General features: G+C 36.8%; 1 protein-coding gene across 4 annotated transcripts in view; it reads left to right on the plus strand.

Moving 5' to 3' along the window:
* SWIP (strumpellin and WASH-interacting protein) overlaps window positions 1-23,604 on the plus strand; it is a 496,362-nt gene that overhangs the window by 360,944 nt on the left and 111,814 nt on the right. For all 4 annotated transcript variants that reach the window (XM_090381778.1, XM_090381779.1, XM_090381782.1 and 1 more), the window contains one exon: window positions 22,448-22,537. In XM_090381778.1, coding sequence (XP_090237904.1) covers window positions 22,448-22,537 — 90 coding nt within the window. The remainder of the gene's footprint in view (window positions 1-22,447; window positions 22,538-23,604) is intronic.

The raw sequence follows: 23,604 nt of genomic DNA on the forward strand, positions 1-23,604 counted from the left end.
GGGTGCAAGAATATTTGCTGATGCTATCGAGGCAGAGTTAGATGGGTCGGAAAACTGCTAGCTTGGGGGGATGCACGGACTAATAGATTAACAGTAGCCGCTGGCAGAGGTAAAAGTGATTCTTGCACTACTTCTATTGAAATGCAATTGGGCAGCAGCCTGGAAAGCAAGGCAATGGGAATTTCCAGGACTGCTAGGAGTCATAGTGAAACAAGTAAATACATGGGCAGTGTTAGGGTAACTAAGAGTAGAAACAGTTGCATGTATACTTGCATATACCCCAATGCTAGGAGTATAGTTAATAAATTCGATGAGCTTGAAGTGCTAGTCAAGACATCAAAGGCAGATATTGTTGGGATATCAGAGACATGGTGTCACACAGACATAAGAAGTGCAGAACTGGAATTTGGGGAGTACAATGTGTACAGAAAGGATAGACAGGACAGGAGGGAAGGAGGGGTTATGCTGTTAGTTAAGAAACACATAAAATCTAAGGAAGTGCATCCAATTGATGTTGGCGGACAATGCAATGTTGAGTCTGTTTGGTGTGACATAAGCACTGGGAAAGGAAAAATGAGAGTAGGTGTGTGTTATAGGCCTAATGAATCTGATGAGTATAATGAGCAATTGTGCAGAGAAATAGAGTGGGCCAGTAAATTAGAGTGTCTTATAATGTGGGATTTTAATTTCCAGATATTGATTGGAATTTGTGGGTTGGTCACTCACACACTACCAAGGCTTTTGATTGGATGATTGTTTTCTACAGCAGCATGTTCAGGAGGCAACTAGAGGGAGTAATTCTATTGATCTGATTATCAGTAGTCATTTTTCATGCAGCAAGAATCTGCAGATAAAGGAACCACTGGAGGCAGTGATCACAGTGTGCTGAAGTGGGATTTACTCAAAGAAGTAACTACCATCAAGGGTAAAGGGAAGGGTTTTTGCTTTCGTAAAGGTGACTATGGTGTTCTGAGACAGTATTTAAATTCTATACGGTGGAACCAACTGATGATGTTACCAACAGCAAATTCAAAATGGGAAGCATTCAAAGAATTAATCTTGGAAGCCACTAGGCTTTTCATACCAACAAAGAAATATTGTTCAAGATTTAGGCCTAAATGGATGTCAGATGAACTAATTAGACATGTGACAGAGAAGAAAAATGCATGGGATACATATAAATTAACATGTAACACAGAAGCGTATGATAGATATAAGCTGATCTGTAACCACGTTACAAAGGAGCTTAGGCAGGTGAAGCCAGATTGCGAGAAATCTTTGGCAAAGGATGCAAAGAAAAACAGCAAAGAGTTCTTTACTTATGTAAACTCTAGAAGGAAGAGGATGAATCAGATTGCTCCACTTGATATCGATGATTCAGCTGTTGATGCTCCTGCTCAGGTAGCTAACAAACTAAATGAATATTTTGCACCGACATTCACACATGAGGAGTTATTCAGGGAGGGGAATGCCAGAGTTGAATACACCTCTAGCAGTAAGCTACAGAATCTTGAAATAACTGGGAGTAATGTGGAGGAGAAACTGTTGAAGATAAACACAAGAAAGGCACCCGGGGTGGATGGGATATATCCAGTTATATTAAAGGAGGCAGCAAAGGAAGTAAGCAAACCCTTAGCCATAATTATGAGAGCTTCCTTGGACTCAGGGGAGGTACCCATAGACTGGAAATGTGCAAATGTGACCCCAATTCACAAAGGAGGATCAAAGGCTGACACAAGTAATTATAGACCTGTGAGCTTAACTTCTGTTCCAGGAAAATTAATGGAGGCACTGGTTAAAGAAGCACTGCAGGATCATTTAGACAAAACTTCAGTTATAGCTCAGACACAGCATGGTTTTGTTAAGGGGAAGTCTTGCCTGACCAACTTGATTGGATACTATGATGTAGTCACAAAGGAACTGGATGCAAAGAATAACTTTGATATCATATATTTGGATCTTAGAAAGCCTTTGACACTGTTGCACATGGAAGACTGCTGCACAAATTGGAGTAATGTGGCATTGGAGGCAAATTGCTGCTGTGGATAAAGGGATGGTGAGTGTGAAAAGACAGAGTAGTTATCAATGGACACTGCTCTTCGTGGACTAATATTATTAGTGGAGTCCCTCAGGGTTCAGTGTTGAGTCCATTGTTGTTTTCTGTATTTATAAATGATATTGATGATGGTATATCAGGCTTAATGTCCAAGTTTGCAGACGATACGAAGGTTGGCAGGGTTGTTAATGACACTAATGACAGTACACTGCTGCAGCAGGATCCAGAAAAGTTAAGCAGATGGGCTGAGAGGTGGCAAATGAAGTTTAACATTGACAAATGCAAAGTACTACATATGGGAAGCAGTAATCCCAGAGTAACGTATCAACTGTGTGGTACCACACTGACATGGTAGAGAATGAAAAGGACCTCGGAGTAATTGTGCAGTCAGATATGAAGTTTTCTGAGAAGTGCAGACGGTTTGCAAGAGTAGCTCATGGTGTCTTGTCAATGATATACAGGAATTTTTCTAGCAGGGATAAGGAGGTGATTATCCCCTTGTATAAGGCAATGGTCAGGCCACACCTTGAGTACTGTATACAGGTCTGGAGGCCTCAATTTAAGAATGATGTAGAACTGTTGGAACGAGTACAGAGAAGGGCAACATGTTCTAGTTTCAGTTTCTTTGTTCGTTTTATTTTCTTTGTTCATTTTTGTTTTAGCTTTAGTTTCATTAGTCATAATTATTTTTGGGTCCTGTCATGTCAACCTTAAATTGATTATCAGCAGTGATTCTTCATGCATTAAGAATCTGCAGATAAATGAACCACTAGGTGGCAGTGATCACAGTGTGCTGAAGTGGGATTTACTCAAAGAGGTAACTACCATTAGGGGGAAAGGGAAGGGTTATTGCTTCCGTAAAGGCGACTACGATGGACTGAGACAGTATTTAAATTCTATACAGTGGGACTAACTGTTGATGTTACCAACAGCAAATTCAAAATGGGAAGCATTCAAAGAACTTATCTTGGAAGCTACTAGGCTTTACATACCAACTAAGAAATATTGTTCAAGGTTTAGGCCAAAATGGATGTCAGATGAACTAATGAGGCATATGGCAGAGAAGAAAAATGCATGGGATACTTACAAATTAACACATGACACAGAAGCCTACGATAGATACAAGTTGATATGCAACCAAGTTACAAAGGAGGTTAGGCAGGCGAAGGCAGATTACAAGAAATCCTTGGCAAGGGATGCAAAGAAAAACAGCAAAGAGTTCTTTACTTATGTAAACTGTAGAAGGAAGGGGATGAATCAGATTGGTCCACTTGATATTGATGGGTCAACTGTTGATGATCCTGCTCAGGTAGCTAACAAACTAAATGAATATTTTGCATCGTCATTCACACATGAGGAGTTATTCAGCAAGGGGAATGCCAGAGGTGTATTCAACTCTAGCAGTAAGCTACAGAATCTTGAAATAACTGGGAGTAATGTGGAGGAGAAACTGTTGAAGATAAACACAAGAAAGGCACCCGGGGTGGATGGGATCTATCCAGTTATATTAAAGGAGGCAGCAAAGGAAGTAAGCAAACCCTTAGCCATAATTATGAGAGCTTCCTTGGACTCAGGGGAGGTACCCATAGACTGGAAATGTGCAAATGTGACCCCAATTCACAAAGGAGGATCAAAGGCTGACACAAGTAATTATAGACCTGTGAGCTTAACTTCTGTTCCAGGAAAATTAATGGAGGCACTGGTTAAAGAAGCACTGCAGGATCATTTAGACAAAACTTCAGTTATAGCTCAGACACAGCATGGTTTTGTTAAGGGGAAGTCTTGCCTGACCAACTTGATTGGATACTATGATGTAGTCACAAAGGAACTGGATGCAAAGAATAACTTTGATATCATATATTTGGATCTTAGAAAGCCTTTGACACTGTTGCACATGGAAGACTGCTGCACAAATTGGAGTAATGTGGCATTGGAGGCAAATTGCTGCTGTGGATAAAGGGATGGTGAGTGTGAAAAGACAGAGTAGTTATCAATGGACACTGCTCTTCGTGGACTAATATTATTAGTGGAGTCCCTCAGGGTTCAGTGTTGAGTCCATTGTTGTTTTCTGTATTTATAAATGATATTGATGATGGTATATCAGGCTTAATGTCCAAGTTTGCAGACGATACGAAGGTTGGCAGGGTTGTTAATGACACTAATGACAGTACACTGCTGCAGCAGGATCCAGAAAAGTTAAGCAGATGGGCTGAGAGGTGGCAAATGAAGTTTAACATTGACAAATGCAAAGTACTACATATGGGAAGCAGTAATCCCAGAGTAACGTATCAACTGTGTGGTACCACACTGACATGGTAGAGAATGAAAAGGACCTCGGAGTAATTGTGCAGTCAGATATGAAGTTTTCTGAGAAGTGCAGACGGTTTGCAAGAGTAGCTCATGGTGTCTTGTCAATGATATACAGGAATTTTTCTAGCAGGGATAAGGAGGTGATTATCCCCTTGTATAAGGCAATGGTCAGGCCACACCTTGAGTACTGTATACAGGTCTGGAGGCCTCAATTTAAGAATGATGTAGAACTGTTGGAACGAGTACAGAGAAGGGCAACAACATGTTCTAGTTTCAGTTTCTTTGTTCGTTTTATTTTCTTTGTTCATTTTTGTTTTAGCTTTAGTTTCATTAGTCATAATTATTTTTGGGTCCTGTCATGTCAACCTTAAATTGATTATCAGCAGTGATTCTTCATGCATTAAGAATCTGCAGATAAATGAACCACTAGGTGGCAGTGATCACAGTGTGCTGAAGTGGGATTTACTCAAAGAGGTAACTACCATTAGGGGGAAAGGGAAGGGTTATTGCTTCCGTAAAGGCGACTACGATGGACTGAGACAGTATTTAAATTCTATACAGTGGGACTAACTGTTGATGTTACCAACAGCAAATTCAAAATGGGAAGCATTCAAAGAACTTATCTTGGAAGCTACTAGGCTTTACATACCAACTAAGAAATATTGTTCAAGGTTTAGGCCAAAATGGATGTCAGATGAACTAATGAGGCATATGGCAGAGAAGAAAAATGCATGGGATACTTACAAATTAACACATGACACAGAAGCCTACGATAGATACAAGTTGATATGCAACCAAGTTACAAAGGAGGTTAGGCAGGCGAAGGCAGATTACAAGAAATCCTTGGCAAGGGATGCAAAGAAAAACAGCAAAGAGTTCTTTACTTATGTAAACTGTAGAAGGAAGGGGATGAATCAGATTGGTCCACTTGATATTGATGGGTCAACTGTTGATGATCCTGCTCAGGTAGCTAACAAACTAAATGAATATTTTGCATCGTCATTCACACATGAGGAGTTATTCAGCAAGGGGAATGCCAGAGGTGTATTCAACTCTAGCAGTAAGCTACAGAATCTTGAAATAACTGGGAGTAATGTGGAGGAGAAACTGTTGAAGATAAACACAAGAAAGGCACCCGGGGTGGATGGGATCTATCCAGTTATATTAAAGGAGGCAGCAAAGGAAGTAAGCAAACCCTTAGCCATAATTATGAGAGCTTCCTTGGACTCAGGGGAGGTACCCATAGACTGGAAATGTGCAAATGTGACCCCAATTCACAAAGGAGGATCAAAGGCTGACACAAGTAATTATAGACCTGTGAGCTTAACTTCTGTTCCAGGAAAATTAATGGAGGCACTGGTTAAAGAAGCACTGCAGGATCATTTAGACAAAACTTCAGTTATAGCTCAGACACAGCATGGTTTTGTTAAGGGGAAGTCTTGCCTGACCAACTTGATTGGATACTATGATGCAGTCACAAAAGAACTGGATGCAGGGAATAACTTTGATATTATATACTTAGATCTTAGAAAGGCTTTTGATACTGTTGCACATGGAAGACTGCTACACAAATTGGAGCAGTGTGACATTGGAGGCAAATTGCTGCTATGGATAAAGGGGTGGTTGAGGGGGAGAAGACAGAGAGTGGTAATCAATGGACACTGCTCATCGTGGACTAATGTTATTAGTGGAGTCCCTCAGAGCTCAGTGTTGGGTCCATTATTGTTTTCTGTATTTATAAATGATATTGATGATGGTATATCAAGCTTAATGTCCAAGTTTGCAGACGATACAAAGGTTGGCAGGGTTGTCAAGGACACTACTGACACTATGCTGCTGCAACAGGATCTGGAAAGGTTGAACAGATGGGCTGAGAGGTGGCAAATGAAGTTTAACATTGACAAATGTAAAGTACCACACATGGGAAACAGCAACCCCAGAGCAACGTATCAACTCTGTGGTACTACACTGACAGTGGTAGAGAATGAAAGGGACTTGGGGGTGGTTGTGCAGGCAGATATGAAGTTCTCTGAGCAGTGCAGACGGGGTGCAAGAGTAGCTCATGGAGTATTGTCAATGATATACAGGAATTTTTCCAGCAGGGATAAGGAGGTGATTATTCCATTGTATAAGGCAATGGTCAGGCCACACCTAGAGTACTGTATACAGGTCTGGAGGCCTCATTTCAAGAAGGATGTAGAGCTGCTGGAACGAGTACAGAGAAGGGCAACAAGATTAGTGAATGGAACAAAGGGGTACTCTTACGAAGAAAGGCTTAAGTTTTGCAAATTACAGTGTCTGGAGACTAGGCACCAGTGAGGTGATCTGATAGAGGTGTATAAAGCCTTGAATGGTTTAAGCATGCTCAATGCTGATGGGATTCTTCCTCTAGCTCAGAAAAATCACCTGAGAGGGCATAAATTCAAATTGAGGAAAGACAGATGTAGGATAGTGTGCGGAAATTTGCCTTTAGCCAGCGGGTGGTTGGTTGGTGGAACAGACTTCCATCCCTTGTGGTGGAGGTTGATAGCCTAAATAAGTTTAAGGCTCAGCTGGACAGGTATTTTGAATGAACAGAGGGGTGAAGTGGAAGTGGGTTTTTTTTTTTTTTTTTTGGCTGATGCTGCATATGCTTGCTTTCTTGCATCAAATGCCTCTACTAATGTTAATGCTAATGCTAATTAGTGAATGGAACAAAGGGATGCTCTTACAAAGAAAGGCTTAAGTTTTGCAAATTACAGTGTCTGGAGACTAGGCATCTGCAAGTTGATCTGATTGAGGTGTATAAAGCCTTGAATGGTTTAAGCATGCTCAATGCTGATGGGATTCTTCCTCTTGCTCAGAATAATCACCTGACAGGGCATAAATTCAAATTGAGGAAAGACAGTTGTAGGATAGATGTGCGGAAGTTTGCCTTTAGCCAGTGGGTGGTTGATTGCTGGAAAAAACTTTCATCTGTCTTTGTAGAAGTTGATAGCTTAAGTAGATTCAAGGCAGAACTTGACAAACATTTGGAGCAAGTGGATGGGTGAAAGAAGGGTGTGTTTTTTTTTTTTTTGGCTGATGCTATATAAGCTTGATTTCTTGTATTATGTGTCTTTGCTAATGCTAATGTTATTATCTACATTCCTTATAATTGCTGGGTTCTTTCTACTATTATGTATTAACCTAGAGCTATAATCCTTTATACATCTCAATTTCAAACTCTTTACCACTTCTTTTGATAGCATTATATTATATAATCAGTATATGAATAATAAGTAAGTAAATAAAGTTGTAAAGATAAGAAGTAAATAAATAAGGGTTATGGAGATAAGAGAAGTAAGTAAAAAGTAAGAAAGAAAAGAGAAAAGCAGGGGGAAAAATAATACATATATAAGAAAATAAGTCAATATTATATTACACAAAATGTATACTTAATTATATTGTCATATATCGCACAACTCTGCTATCGTTTTCAAGTGTCATCCACCAGAATTGTCCAACAAGATGATAATATAGTGTCCTCTGTTTCTAATATAAAGTACATGCCATGGCAATATATGATTACATCAAAATATAGTATGGGGGAATATAATTAAAGCTATAAGGGAGTTTATATAGACAGCCGGCATGTAATTTAAGATTGACATGACAGATGACCTGAAAATAATTATATGATCAGTGAAACTAAAGCTAAAAAAAATTAACAAAGAAACTAGAACAAAGACCATTGTTGAGAGTAGACAAAGGTAATGGCAGAGATGTATATAATCCTGTTAATATTAAAGTGTTTAGCTGACCGGAGGCAAAAATAGGTAGGTATTTAGGATAGCTATAGACATTCCTTCCCTCATATTGCAGTAATAGCCCAGAGTGTGGAAAAATAATAGTTTAAGGAAAGTGAACAGTATTTGACCAAAGAATATAAAGTTGGAGCTTGGGTTATCCAGGAGCTCGATTTCCATCTGTGCTAGTAATAGTCCTGGAAATTACTAGATAAGTATAAGGCGGTGGAAGCTAAAGAACATAAACTATAGAACAACAACACAAATTAGGATAGTCCAACTCTCATACATCGTCAACATATCTAAGAAATGTGACATAATTCAGAAAGGAACGTTCATACCAATAGAGGTAAAGATTGGCTATAATCCTCTATTGCTTACCTCTATTGGTATGAACGTTCTTTTCCAAATGATGTCAGATTTGTTGATAATATATGCGTGTTGTACTATCCTAATTTTCTCAATTCTCATTTCAACAATTCTTGTTAGAACTGTTCTTCAACAGTTCTTGTTAGAAAACTGTTGTTAGAAAAACCCAGTTCAAGTGAGTTTGCAGCCAACTATGTGATCTTAGATATAAATGTGAATAATGGGTCTACTGTTATTGACATTTATAATAAATGGAATGCATTTAATTTCATTGTTATTAATTTTACCCACTGGCAATCTAATATATCTAAAGATGTTCATTCCAACATTATCTTCTCTCAGTGTCTAAGAATTGCCACTATTTGCAATAACTATAATCTAGTGATTAACAATTTTAGAAAATTCTATCGAAAATTGATTGAAAATCTATTTCCTCTAACTTACCTGCACTTTCATTTTAATACAGCCATTAGTATTATCAACCATAAAAAAACTATTTGCAAATCAGCTTAGTCTAAATTAAAAAACACATCAGTGTTTTTTAATTTAGAGTAAGACTACTATTCTTGTCTCTTTTGTAAGGGTATGTGCATATTGACACCTAGTTGCTACTGTTTTCTACAATGGAAAACATGCACTCTGATCGCTAGTTGCTGGATGTCTATATTTTTATTTATTTATTTTTTTTTAATGAAAACCTCAAACACGAAAGGTATCAAAACCTATAGTACTTAGTACCGTACATGGGTTGAAGGAGAAGTATGGGGGCAGGGGAATGATGGAAACTTTGCTCTAGAAACTAAACATGGGTTTCACCACATCAAGCCTCCAATAAGCAAAGTGGTGGTATTTCACCGGTTGATGAAAGTCATCTACCAACTACGATGTGTATAATAAATGTATTATAAATAAATGCTCATCTACCACCTACCTATATGTGTATAATAAATGCTGTTGCTTTATCTACTGGGTGTTTACTATTTATTATTTATTTTTTATTTTCTTTTTATGATTTATCTTTGTATTATTATTTATTTTTTATTTTCTTTTTATGATTTACCTTTGTATTATTATTTATTTACTATTGTTTATCGATATTTCACCTAATACAGCCTTGGTGCTTACTGGGCACGAGTCTAAATTATTTCTTATTAATTTTTTCACATTTTTCATATTATTGGCACTGAGGCCAATAGCATACACGACATGTATCTGTTTACTTTCTTCCTTACACCAGGCTTATTCAGTTTAATTGCGTCATATTGTTCCGATTACATTGTATTAGGTGAGTTCACTTTCAGTTCAACGTTTCCTTTGTGTTGTTCTATAGTTTACTTTCTTTAACTTCCACCACCTTATACCTATTACTTACATATATATATATATATATATATATATATGTCCAGGACCATTACTAGCACAGATGGGAATCTCACTCCTGGATAACCTGAGCTCCAACTTTATATTCTTCAGTCAAATACTGTTCACTTTCCTTAAACTATAATTTTTCCACACGCTAGGCTATTATGCAATATGTGAGCAGGAGTGTCTATAGTTATCCTAATTACCCACCTATTTTTTGCCTCAAATCAGCTAAATGCTCTAATATTAATAGGATTATATACATCTCTGCCATTAGCCTTTGGCTACTCTAAACAATAGTCTTTGTTCTACTTTCAGTTTCTTTGTTCGTTTTATTTTCTTTGTTCATTTTTGTTTTAGCTTTAGTTTCATTAGTCATAATTATTTTTGGGTCCTGTGTCATGTCAACCTTAAATTACATGCATGCTGTCTATATAACCTCCCTTATAGCTTTAATTATACTTCCCCCCAATACTATACTTTGATGTAATTATATATTGCCATGGCATGTACTTTATGTTAGAAACAGAGGACACTATATTGTCGTCTTGTTGGGCAATTCTGGTGGTTGATACTTGAAAATGCCACCAGAGTTGTGCAATATATGACATAATTAAGTGTATATTTTGTGTAATATAATATTGACTTATTTTCTTATATATGTATTACTCCCCCCCACCCCACCCCGCTTACAAGAAGAAGTAATTATTAATTCTTATAAGCGGGGTGGGGGGAGTTATACATATATCAGGTAATTATTAATTACCCAATAAGAAATAAATAATTACTTATCTTTACAACTTTATAAACTTACTTATTATACTACTATGGTGATTAGGGCCTTTCTGATTATCAGTTGCCTTTGTCCATAACTAATTCCTTTTTCATACTCTTTCTTCTAATGTTAATCTTTACTATATATACACTGATGAGCCAAAACATTATGACCAGCAAATTGTTATGCAGATCGAAGCAAGTGCAAGTGAACTGCAGCATGTGCATGAGTCGGGACACAGTATAAAAAACACCTGATACTGAGCTCCATTAATCAGTATTACTCTTGTTCTTCAGATGGGAAAGGCAGCGGACTGTAGCGAGTTTAACAAAGGTCAAATTGTAATGGCTAGATGACTGGTTTAGAGCATATCCGAAATGGCACGGCTTATGGGATGCTCACTAACATCCGTGGTTAGTACCTACTGAAAGTGGTCTGAGGAGTGTAAACCCACAAACCGCCGGCGAGGTGTTGGTCGATCATGGCTCATCGATGCTTGAGGTGAGCTAAGGCTCTCCTGGATGGTACGTGGCAACAGAAGGGCGACTCTGGCGCAGCTCGCCGGTAATTGGAATGCTGGTGATGGGAGTAATGTGTCACAACACACAATACATCAAACCCTGCTAAAAATGGGACTGCGTAGCCCCAGGCCGCAGCCTCATATATATAATTCAAATTAAATCAAAGAATAGACAGCAAAAATGAAATCTAAAATAAAACGAAAAAAGTATGCAAATATGCTATGCATCGCTGTGCAATGCTATGCATTGCACAGCGATTTTACTTCGGCAGCTTGATACGGGCACCATTCTGTTGTAGCATTTATTTGTTTAGCATTTGAAATGCAGTCTACCCCTGACTATTATGGCCTCGTGGTCCTCTGATGAGATGGGCCATAATTGTCAGTCTTTTCTGTCCAATTCAATATTATTTTCAGTTTTTTCTACTTATCTGTTTGTAATGTTGGCAGTTTACGATTGTGTATAGTGATATTTCACATAATTTGGAAACTGGTGCTTAGCTGAGTGAGCGCCACTAAATTTCTTTTAATTGGAACTTTTTTCTAAATTAATTAGGATTGTTTTTCCAACAGTACTCTATTCCTTATTATTCGTTTATTTATTGCTGTTTTATTTGTCAAAATCTTATTCTCTTCACTGGTCGGCCACTCTACTGGCAAACATTTCATTATTTTTACCTTACATTTTATAGTTATATATATATATATATATATATACAGTGTTTTTTTTTTTTGTAAAAAAAATATGTGCCGGTACTCATTCTTTGCTATCAGGAAAATTTGAAAATTAAAAGGACGTGAAAAGTACAGTACAGTCAGTCCTCGTATAACATGTGTTTAAACTACACGAATTTGATCATACACGATTTATAAATAAGGGAATGATATCATATATAACACGAACCGAATTTGCTTATGCACAATTCGCCTTTGTGTTGTCAAGAAATGGCAGTTGAACGCGGAATCACCCAAACTGAATGCAACATGATAGGAATGAAGAGAAGATTCTGAAAATGTATTTATGTTTTTTTATATTTCATATTTGCTAAGCATATGCTATTCATTTTTTAGTTTTTTTCTAAGCATTTGCTATTCATTTTTTAGATTTTTATATCAGTGAAGGGGAAACACATTTCACCATAATAAAGTAAAAACCCACAATTCCAGCTATCGGTATTATTGCAAATGCCATTAGATGGAGTTTACTACCAGTTTATAACAGATTCGACTAGCAGAAATGCAACTGGAAATTGTTTTTATGGTTTTATGGTTGTAACCCCCAGAAATGTTCTTTAGTAAAATATGAGTTATTCATAGTGTGTCTCTGCCTTTATTGCATTGTTTATTCAGTTGCTACACGCACGCAGCTTTGTTTATGTGTATCAAGCATGCCTCCTCATTTTGTAATTGTGCTTTATTCCCTAAAAATGAGTGAAATACTTAAAAGGTGTGAAAAGGAAGCATCCTGGTAAAGACACTACAGATTCAGAGAGAAAAAGAAAAGCAATATCGATAAACAGAGGCGGACTGGGTCAAAAATTCTTACCTGGGAAAAATTTATATTGGCCTCATACTATGGTTTATGGCCAAAATCACTGGCCTCTGGCCCACTGGGGTTTCCCCGGTAAGGCTTATGGCCAGTTGGCCACTGTCGATAGCGAAAAAATATGAAATTGTGAAACGCTTTGAGCAAAATGAAAGACCATGTGATATTGCACGTGCTACAGGCCTAAATGCAGCAATGCCGAGAATTAGAAAGAATGCAGAGAAAATAAAAACTTTCATAGCAGGAACAACTCAAAGTGTAATTAAAATCCATTAGATCAAGACACAAAAAGTTGGAAGTGATGGAATGGCTGTCATCTGTTTGAATAGAAAATCAAACAAAAAACAAGTTTTCTTACGATAGAAGCAAAAGCATTAGCAATATTTTATTACATAATAGTCATAATAAAATACATAAGTATTTTATTACGATTATTTATTGTGTTTGGTAATGTTTTAGTTACAAATGTGTGTTCAACCTTGGGTGGTCGGCACCTAACCCTACTTTTCCCATAGGGCCTGTTGTTTATATTGCACAATTTTGCATTGCACAAGGGTTTCTAGGAACACAACTATCGTGTTATACGAGGACTGACTGTACTCTAAAAAATTATTTCCTGATATTGTTACTTACTAGTAATGTTTTTGGAATAAGAACAACAAATTAAGTATATTAACACACAGTTTATTAAGCATAAATTTATTATTAAAGTATATAAAAATAATGTAATAAGTAAAAAAAAATAAGTAAAAATTTCATAATAAAGTTTTTATAGAATATTCCAAATTGTTATTGAGTTCTCATCCAACACACTATGCCGACTTACTGTTTGTGGCTGTTGCTGATTGATGTTTCCGAAACAGCCACGAATCGACATATTTTGCTGGATCGAAGCGGGTCAGCAGTGGACCACAATTTTAAGAAACAGTAGTGAAGAAACTGTTTTTGTCATCAACAAAGCTGTGGTTGGGCTGACGATTAGATTCATTTGTGAAAATCCTTATTCGCATTCACTCGATGAAATTGGTATCGTACTCAGAGCGTTCATCAAATGCTCTTCAATTTTTTCAAAAACCGTCTTTTCGATTAGGTATTCCTGAATTGGGCCAAATGTATCTCTTTCATTTAACTTAAGCCCAATTGACAATTTTCTAAATTAAATCTCACCAAATGCCAGCATTTCATGTTTAGAAGATTTAATACCTTCGTTATCCTCATTTTCCTTCTCTCTTCATTGATATTGTCACTAGTTCTTAAATTTGAATTTTTCTTTTTTTTTTTTTTTTTTAAACTGTCCAATGTGGGTGTCATTCGGATATTCAGCTACTGTGGCCATGTAAACAGAGATAGGAAAAATGTGGATAACGCACTTCTGCGAAACAATTTGTCGAGGTAAAAGAAAATCACCCTCTCCTAATTCTCGAACGGGGCACTTACAGTTGATTCCCATAGTGTTCAACCTATTAGCCCGTGCAGAAAGTGAATTAAAACATCATTTTAAATTTTGCTAATTATCAAAAAATTCTCATTAAGTGGGCATTTAATGACAAAAGTAAGGTATTTTTTTGAAAAAAAAAAAGCCATTTTTATAGTTTTATATAATATTGGTGTAAACACACCATAGACAACTCTTAAACAAAAAAAACTACGTTAGTAGTGTTAAGGGCATCATTTTATCTGTATCTCGTATTGTTATTTTTTGTTATTTTTTTTTTTTTGGTTTTTAGGAGCATTAGCAACTAAGGCTATATTGCTCCGGGATATGCGGTGGTCATTCCTTGACCTTTCCGCATCCTCCGTATTTGGTGGTGACGGGCTCGAACCCCGGTCTAATCAAGAAGCGTGTGCTACGCACTGCTGCTCCTTCCCACCTGGCTACGGAGGCGCCTCTCGTATTGTGCTCTTCCTTCACGAGTTGCCATGTATTTCACTACCTCGAATAAGTAACGCTTCACTAAAAGAGAAGACTATTGTTACTTATTATCAAGGCTTGTTGGCCTTTCGTCGGTGGGTGGGCAGGTTCCCTGGTATTGCAGACTATTGTTACTTGGTATTGCAGACAATACCAAGTAACAGTAGTCTTCTCTTTTTCTGAAGCATTACTTATTTGAGGTAGTGCAATACATGGCAACTCATTGTGAAGGAAGAGCACAATACAGATAAAATGATGATTTTATCTGTATTGTGCTACTAACATAGTTTTTTGTTTAAAAGTTGTCTATGGTATGTTTACACCAAATTATATAGATTATTATACAGTAAACCCCCGCTATTCGCGGTATCTGTATTCGCGGTTTTGCGTATTCGCGGTCGCTGATTTAATATAAAATTAAACCTAAAAAAATGTGAATTTTAAAGCGCCGTGAACATTTTCCACCATAAAAAAACGTGGGCGTGGCTAAAATTATCTTTCCCGGTCAAAACAGCACTCAGTGGGTGGGGGTGAGGGGTGACAAAATCGCGAGCGTGGATGTTTCTTGCTAATCCTTGTTCAGTATGTGTTATGCGCTTGTCATGGAAGGTTTCGTCTTTGCTTTTAATTTATATGCTTATAAATTGAATAAATTTATCAATTTATAAATTGATATGCTTACAAAAGTGATAAATCTACCATTTTACAGTGTAAAACAGACTTTTTCGACTGTGTTAATGGCAGAAAGTGACTTATCGTGGACAAGTTCTTTCTAACCCGTACAAAAATATGGCTACGAATAACAAGGGAAGTGTGAAAAGATCAAAGAAGGCGATGACATTAGCGAATAAAATTGAGTTATTAGACAAAATTTCTAATGGTGAAAGTGTCTCCTCAGTGGCTAAACATTATAAAATCAATGAGTCAACGGTACGATCAATCAAAAAATCAGAAGAAAAAATCCGCCGTAGTGTCCGTGAAAACGCGCTAATTGCTTCAAAAATTTGCTCTGTAACTCGTGATGTTAAATTAGAAAAAAATGGAAAAGGCTTTAAATCTGTGGATAGAAGACCGAACTCAAAATAAAATTCCGTTAAGTTCACTCATCATTCGTGAAAAGGCAAAACACCTTTATCAACACTTTAGCAAAACTGGTGATAGCACTGGCGGGATAAGTTTTTTTAGCTAGCAAAGACGCTGGTTTGAAAGATTTGTGTGAAATTTCTAATAAATATTACATTTAATATTAAATTGTTTCTTATTTTCACTATGTACTATCTATGTACATAGTCATATTATGAAGGTACATATAATACATACATAGACAAAATTTTAGACTAGTTTTTCTTATATATTTCATACTTTGGAACGGAACCCCTTTATTACTATGGGAGCCATAACTCAGTATTCGCGTTTTCGGTATTCGCGGCATTTCTCAGGAACGTAATCCCCGCGAATAGCGAGGGTTTACCGTACTCTTAAAGATATGATGCCTTGTCGCATTTAATTTTTACTTTTATAATTTTAATAAAATCTAATTAGTGACATAGATTTGTTACACATAAAAGTATTGAGAATTTGCATTTTTTATATATAGCCTGAAAATAAAAAATGGTGACACGAAAACAGAAACTTCCTTTTACATGTAACAAGATATGGAAAAAAAATGTAACACACTAATTTTTCTCGAATCACTCAGTGCAGCCCCCGAAAGAATTCTAACTTTGAATGTGCCCCTTGTACGAGAAATGGTCGGACATGACTGCAGTAGAAGGTGAACCAGATCTCATTGTGAATACCCCTTGATCTGCTCACTGTTGACCAGCACAACTTCACCATATGTGGGACAGGTGGTCGGATAGGTTTTACTAAGTTACCAGGTACCACTAAGTTGTAGAATGGTAATCCCTTTAGCTCTCTCAATTCTTGCTTAGCAGCAGCACTAATTTCCTAAATTGCCTGAAGGTCAAAAGTGCAAACTGTGTATGCAGCTAAGTCTCTCCTAAGCCGTTCGTTATATGAAAATTTTCTTCACTCAACTGAAACTATTTTAAATGTAATTTCCAAGGGGATTAAAAAAAAAAAAAAATCGCTCTAAAAGGGGTCTGACTGAGTAATTTAGAACTCTAAAAATGGTTATAACGTTTTATATAGTAGATATCTTAACAATAGACAGTGAGATGCAAATTTAGTTAAATAACTTTAAACTTATTTGAAAAGTAGGTAAACATGCGAAAAAATTTACGGAATATTACAAATTTCAAAGTGTACAGCATCCAAATGTCACAAGTCACTGTTAATAAAGGTGCCGTTATGCTGTACGTTGCATACAGTCTCAAAAAAAGCACTGTGTATATATATGTATACTAATTTCTTTCTTTCATATATATCAGGGGTGGCCAACAAGTCGATTGCAGCTTTAATTTCGGTCAATCACGACAAATTTTAAATATATATAAAAAATAGATTAGTCAAAATCTAAATGTTATTATTATTATGCTTCCCACTGCGTACACTTATTGAAATCCGTTGAACCACATGACTACTCTTGTCACCTTGTGTCAAATTCTTATTTAGCTTTCTTAATATTAATAACTGGACAGTACTTATACGTTAATTTAATACCCTTTGATTTAAAATGAATACTACAAAAAAGAGTAAAACATGTCATTTTCATCAAGAGTGGGAACTAGAATACTTTTTTGTAATGATAAAAGAAAAATGTTGTTTGATTTGCAATGCTTCCTTGGCTATATCCAAAAAAGGAAATTTAGAAAGGCACTTCAATGCACTCCATAGTAAATACCAATCAGATTTTCTGCCTGATAGTAACTTGAGAAAAATAAATTAAAATAACTTAAATGCAGATTAATCGCATAACAAAATTTATTCGAGACACCTAATTTACAATCAACCGTAGTAACTGTAACATCATTTAAAGTGAGTCATCTTCTTGCAAAAAAATGCAAACCATTTTCTGATGGTCAATTCATCAAAGAATCATTTTTAGAAATAACAGGTTCTCTTTTTGAAAATTTTAAGAACAAAAATGAAATTAAAAGTGCTCTTCAAGATTTGCAATTATCTCGAAATACTGTGATGCACTGCATCGAAAAAACGAGTAAAAATGTGAGCAAACAATTGTGTGCTCATATTGCTAATTGGGTGTTCTTTTCTTTAGAACAGGATGAATCTACAAATGTCAGTAATATAGCTCAATTGCTCTTTTTTGTTCATATGGTTTTTGAACACCTAGAGAAGAACTGCTGGGTATGGTTTCATTAAAAGAAAGAACTAGAGGTCTTGATATATTTAACACATTCAAAAATTTTATTGAAAAAATTAAATTACCACTATTTAAGCTCGTATTAATAACAACAGATGGAGCCAAAGCAATGACAGGGCATCTTAATGGATTCATCGCATTTTGCCAAAGGGATGATGAATTCCCAGATTTTCTGAATTACCACTGTATCATCCACCAACAAGTGTTAGCCAGAAAAAGATAAAATACTAAAAGTGTTATGGACATAGCTTTCAAAATCGTGAATTCCATCAGAGGACAATCTCTTCAAAGGAGACTTTTCAAAATGCACCTCGATGAAAATGAACCAGATATGATATTACACACAGATGTGAGGTGGCTAAGTTGGAGTAAGTTTCTACAGAGATTTTGAAATTTGCTGAATGAAATTTAAAAATTTGTTGATCAAAGGGGAGATGATTATCAGTAGCTACAAGATACAAAGTGGTTGTGTGATCTAGCTTTTTTGGCAGATTTTACCAGTCAATTAAGATCTGAATTTGGAATTACAAGGAAAAAATAAAAATGTGGGTAACATGATTAGTAGTATTTCTGCATACAAATTTCAATTTTTGTCAATGGCTAAGGATCTAAAAGAAAAAAAAATTCAATCATTTTGCAAATATGCAAGATCATTTGCAAAAATATCATGTTTTTGAATTTAATAGTGAGAAATATGTTTCTGAAATTGAGAAAGTTGTGGATGATTTTTAAACCAGATTCAGTGATTTTAAAACAATTGAAGGCATTCAATATATTTCTTATCCATTTAATGTCAACTTAGATATGAAACAAATTGCAGAAAAAATCGCTGAGATTTTTCACATGGAGAAAATATTACTTGAAAATGAAATTATTACATTGTGAAACGATATCTTCCTAAAAGCCAGATCATCAGAAAAATACTTTTGGAAATGTTTGCCGAGAAAAGTACTCAACTGTAAAAAAAATGCAGTGAACATTTAATTTCCTGGTTTGATTCAACATATCTATGTGAATCTGCCTTTTTGTATTTGAAACAAACAAAGACAAGGAATTGCTCTACTCTTACGGACTTGCATACAGAAGATTCTTTACGGTTGGCCTTATCACAGTATATCCCCGACTTTTAACACACAAACTTCACATAAATTCACATCATTAAGACACAAACTTCACATAAATTCACATCATTAAGACACAAACTTCACATAAATTCACATCATTAAGACACAAACTTCACATAAATTAAAAATTTAAATATGGATGAATTTAAAACAAGAATTCTGAATTGTATTTAATTTTAAAATTTATAAACAACATTTTTCAATATGTGTCGATTAATTTCTTTAAGCATGTGCAATGAAATTCTTGAGATGGTAGATCGCTGCACATTTTGAAGAAAAAAAGTAGATCGCATCACAAATTAAGTTGGCCACCCCCGATATATATAGTGCAATTTCTTTCTTTTGTTTCTTTACTCTTTTCTATATTTTTATATTTCTTCTCTCTTTTATTATATTCGCTTATATGTATCACACTGTCTCTCTCTTGTTTATACACTGGTGTGCAAAACTTAAGGACCAGTCAGGTTCACCTGTAGCTTCTCATAGGAGTGGCCTGGATATGGGAAAAGCATACCAAAGGAACCTCATGAAGGACACAACAACAGAAACAAAACGGTACAGAGGGACTTTACTCAAAAATGGCAGCATAGCACTGGCTGCCATGATACAGATGCATCACTGCCAAAGACGGAACAAAGGGAAGAGGTGGTCCTCAATAGGAGATTTGGACACCCCTAATGTCGATACAGGCTTTGCACCACCTGTCCATACTTAGAACAATGTTGCTGATAAATTCTTCTGGTAACGTCATCCATTCCTCTGTCAGTGCCATCTTCAGCTGGTGAACATTTTCTGGTGGGTGTGGATGTGCTGCTTGGCATCTCCCCAGCGCATTTCATATGTATTCAATGGGATTTAGATGGGAGGAATGGGCAGGCCAATCCATATGAACAATGTCCTCACTTTCCAAAAGCATGTCAACAGCTGCAGTGCGATGGGGTGTGCCGTTATCATCCATAAACACAAACTCGGGGCCAATGGCACCTCGGAACAGATGCACATGGGGAAGGATTACCTCAATACAGTAGCGTGCACCGGTTACAGTACAGCCTTCCAGTATCTGGAGTTGTTGTGTACGTCCATCCAAGATAACGCCTCCCCAGATGAGAACACCTTGACTGCCATATCAACCCCTTTCAGTGATGTTTGTGGGATGATACTGTGTGCTGACAGCCAGAATCGCTTCTGAGACTGAATCTACTCTCATCGGTAAAGAGTACCTTACCCCATTGCGCTGCTGTCCAGTCCTTGTGTTTGATGCACCACTGTAAATGGTGTCTCCGATGGGCAGGTGTTAAAGGGAAACAGCATACTGGTGTACTGGCCGTTGGGCAAACAGTCCACCTTTGTGGAGTCACCTGGCCACAGTAAACCCGATATCCTGCGTCCTGTGCAGCTGGTTTGCAATGGATCTCGCTGTCTGGTGTCGGTCCCTCTTGGCCTGTAGGAATTTTTTTTATTTATTTATTTTTTATTTTTTTTTATTTTTATTTTTTATTTTTAGGAGCATTAGCAACTAAGGCCATATTGCTCCGGGATATGCGGTGGTCATTCCTTGACCTTTCCGCATCCTCCGTTTGTGGTGGTGACAGGCTCGAACCCTGGTCTAACCAAAAAGCATGTGCTATGCACTGCTGCTCCTTCCCACCTGGCTACGGAGGTGTCTCCTGTAGGAGTATATAGCAGTCAACGTTGGGCATTGTTTTTCGTGGATGACCACCACAGGTCCTTCAAACAGCTGTACCTGTCATTTTGAAGGCTGACCACGCACATGAGACGATGCTATGGGTTATACCGAACTTTGCAGCCACACTCCTCGCACCTCAAGCTTCCCAGTTATTTGACCCCGGGTAAAGTCATCCAGATGTTATCTACTGGCCATTTCGTTGTCTGTAGCACATTAATTAGTAGTTAATTATTTATCTGACCTTATACAATATAAATTTGATATTGTATTGATTTGGAATATAGCCTTTTAATTACTTTCTCTTTGTACTATACAGGGTGTTTCAGTTAAACGTTTCAGAACTTCTAAGAGGGGTAGGGTACATCCTGACAACTCGAAATCATATAGCAATGTGGGGTCGGAAATGCTTTCCTGAAGCGGTGTTGTACACAGAAGCACCATAAAGAAAAGAGACCGTAAGTGAGAAATCGTTTTAATAATACATGAAAAGAAGCAAAAGGTACATGGATTAAAGTAAGTGTTCGAAGTTTCTTCCACGGGCTACAATGCACGCCTCACATCTCCGACGCATGGACATCCGAACATTCTGGAATACTCCAGGCGAATTTCGAATTTCTTCGGCAGCTACTGCGATTCTTGCAACCAGCTCCTCAGCATTGTCAACAGGGGTGTCATAAACTAGCGATTTCATATGACCCCAGAAATAAAAATCAAGACATGATAGGTCGGGTGACCGAGCAGGCCAACGCACGGGACCGCCACGTCCGATCCACTGTTGACCAAATGTGACATCCAGGTAGTTACGAACATCTCCGCTATAATGGGCAGGGGCTCCATCGTGTTGGAACCACATTGTCTGTTGCGTCGATGCAGAAATCTGTTCATCTCTCAAAAGTTGTGGCAATACTTGCTGCAGAAAGATCAAGTAGATAGGTCCGGTTAGATGACACGGTAACAGGTAAGGTCCGATGAGGTGATCTCCCATAATACCGGCCCATTCATTGACTGAAAATCGAATCTGTGCTGCACGACGTCGCACGACGACTTCTGTGTACAATACCGCTTCAGGAAAGCATTTCCGACCCCACATTGCTATATGATTTCGAGTTGTCAGGATGTACCCTACCCCTCTTAGAAGTTCTGAAACGTTTAACTGAAACACCCTGTATATAATCTTTCTGTTTTTTGGCAAAAAAAAAAAAAATTCATTATAGAATTTAGAAACATATAGTCCCTTTCTAATTTGGATATTTGGACTGATTCCAGAAAAGTTTATAATAATTTTATCCTCCAAATTCATAATTAAAGCAACATTCATGTAGTAAAAGTATGATTTCTTAAAACTTTCTCAATAAATATTGTGTCATTAATTTGACAAAATTTGTATCATTCAAAAAAACAAGAGAAGTGTTAATAATGAGTCTTGCAATTGAATATGAAGTGGAGAAATCAGCAATTTTGAACATTAAGAAAATTAAATGTAACTTTTAAAGTTTTATTCCAGTTTTTATCCAGGCAAATCAGCTATGTAAACTTTTAAATATCCATTGAGTTTGGATGATTGCTGTTCTGTTGTGTTTTATAGTTAGGTCTTCATGAAAAAAATTAAATAAATGTCACTAATATGATATAGTGTAAACATCAAAGTGCATTATCTATGTTTGTAAAAAATCTGATGATTCAAATAAAGATATTCTAATTTGCCTTCTTTTTCTCTCCCATCTCATTATTAGGTAAATTTCACATACCAATTTTTGAGGAAAAAATTTTTTATATTTTCTCAGTTTCTATATGATGAACATATAAAATCACGTTTAATAAAGGTATGTATATGTGGTCTTGTGCTTATAGCGTATGGTAAACATCTTTTTCTTTTCACAAAAAATAATAAAACTGTATTTATGTTAAAATTGGAATTTTTTATTTCTTTATTTTATTTTACAAATTTCTGTTTATTTTCATTAATGAATTGGCTATCAGGTGTGCTGTGGTAGTCTATGTTGCTAAATAGAAACATGTGATAATAGCATTGTTCTGTGTTGTGTTGTTGCGATCATTTCATAGTACTGCACTTGTGAACTATGAAGCCATTTAACCATGTTTTTCAACAAGATGCCAAAGAAATATGACGTAAGATTTTAGAAGATATGTATATACACACACAGTTTTTACAAATAAGCAGTGTATCGAAATAAATACAAAAATAGAATGTTGCATTTCATGGTGATGACAATGCATTAGCATTAGTAGAGGCATTTGTTGCAAGAAAGCAAGCTTATGCAGCATCAGCCAAAAAAAAAAAAAAAAAAAAACCCACTTCCACTTCACCCCTCTGTTCATTCAAAATACCTGTCCAGCTGAGCCTTAAACTTATTTAGGCTATCAACCTCCACCACAAGGGATGGAAGTCTGTTCCACCAACCAACCACCCGCTGGCTAAAGGCAAATTTCCGCACGTCTATCCTACATCTGTCTTTCCTCAATTTGAATTTATGCCCTCTCAGGTGATTTTTCTGAGCTAGAGGAAGAATCCCATCAGCGTTGAGCATGCTTAAACCATTCAAGGCTTTATACACCTCTATCAGATCACCTCGCTGGTGCCTAGTCTCCAGACACTGTAATTTGCAAAACTTAAGCTCTTTCTTCGTAAGAGCACCCCTTTGTTCCATTCACTAATCTTGTTGCCCTTCTCTGTACTCGTTCCAGCAGCTCTACATCCTTCTTGAAATGAGGCCTCCAGACCTGTATACAGTACTCTAGGTGTGGCCTGACCATTGCCTTATACAATGGAATATCACCTCCTTATCCCTGCTGGAAAAATTCCTGTATATCATTGACAATACTCCATGAGCTACTCTTGCACCCCCGTCTGCACTGCTCAGAGAACTTC

Source organism: Mastigoproctus giganteus, chromosome 9, assembly GCF_048544385.1.
Source record: "Mastigoproctus giganteus isolate SK-2022 chromosome 9, ASM4854438v1, whole genome shotgun sequence".
NCBI lineage: Eukaryota > Metazoa > Arthropoda > Arachnida > Uropygi > Thelyphonidae > Mastigoproctus > Mastigoproctus giganteus.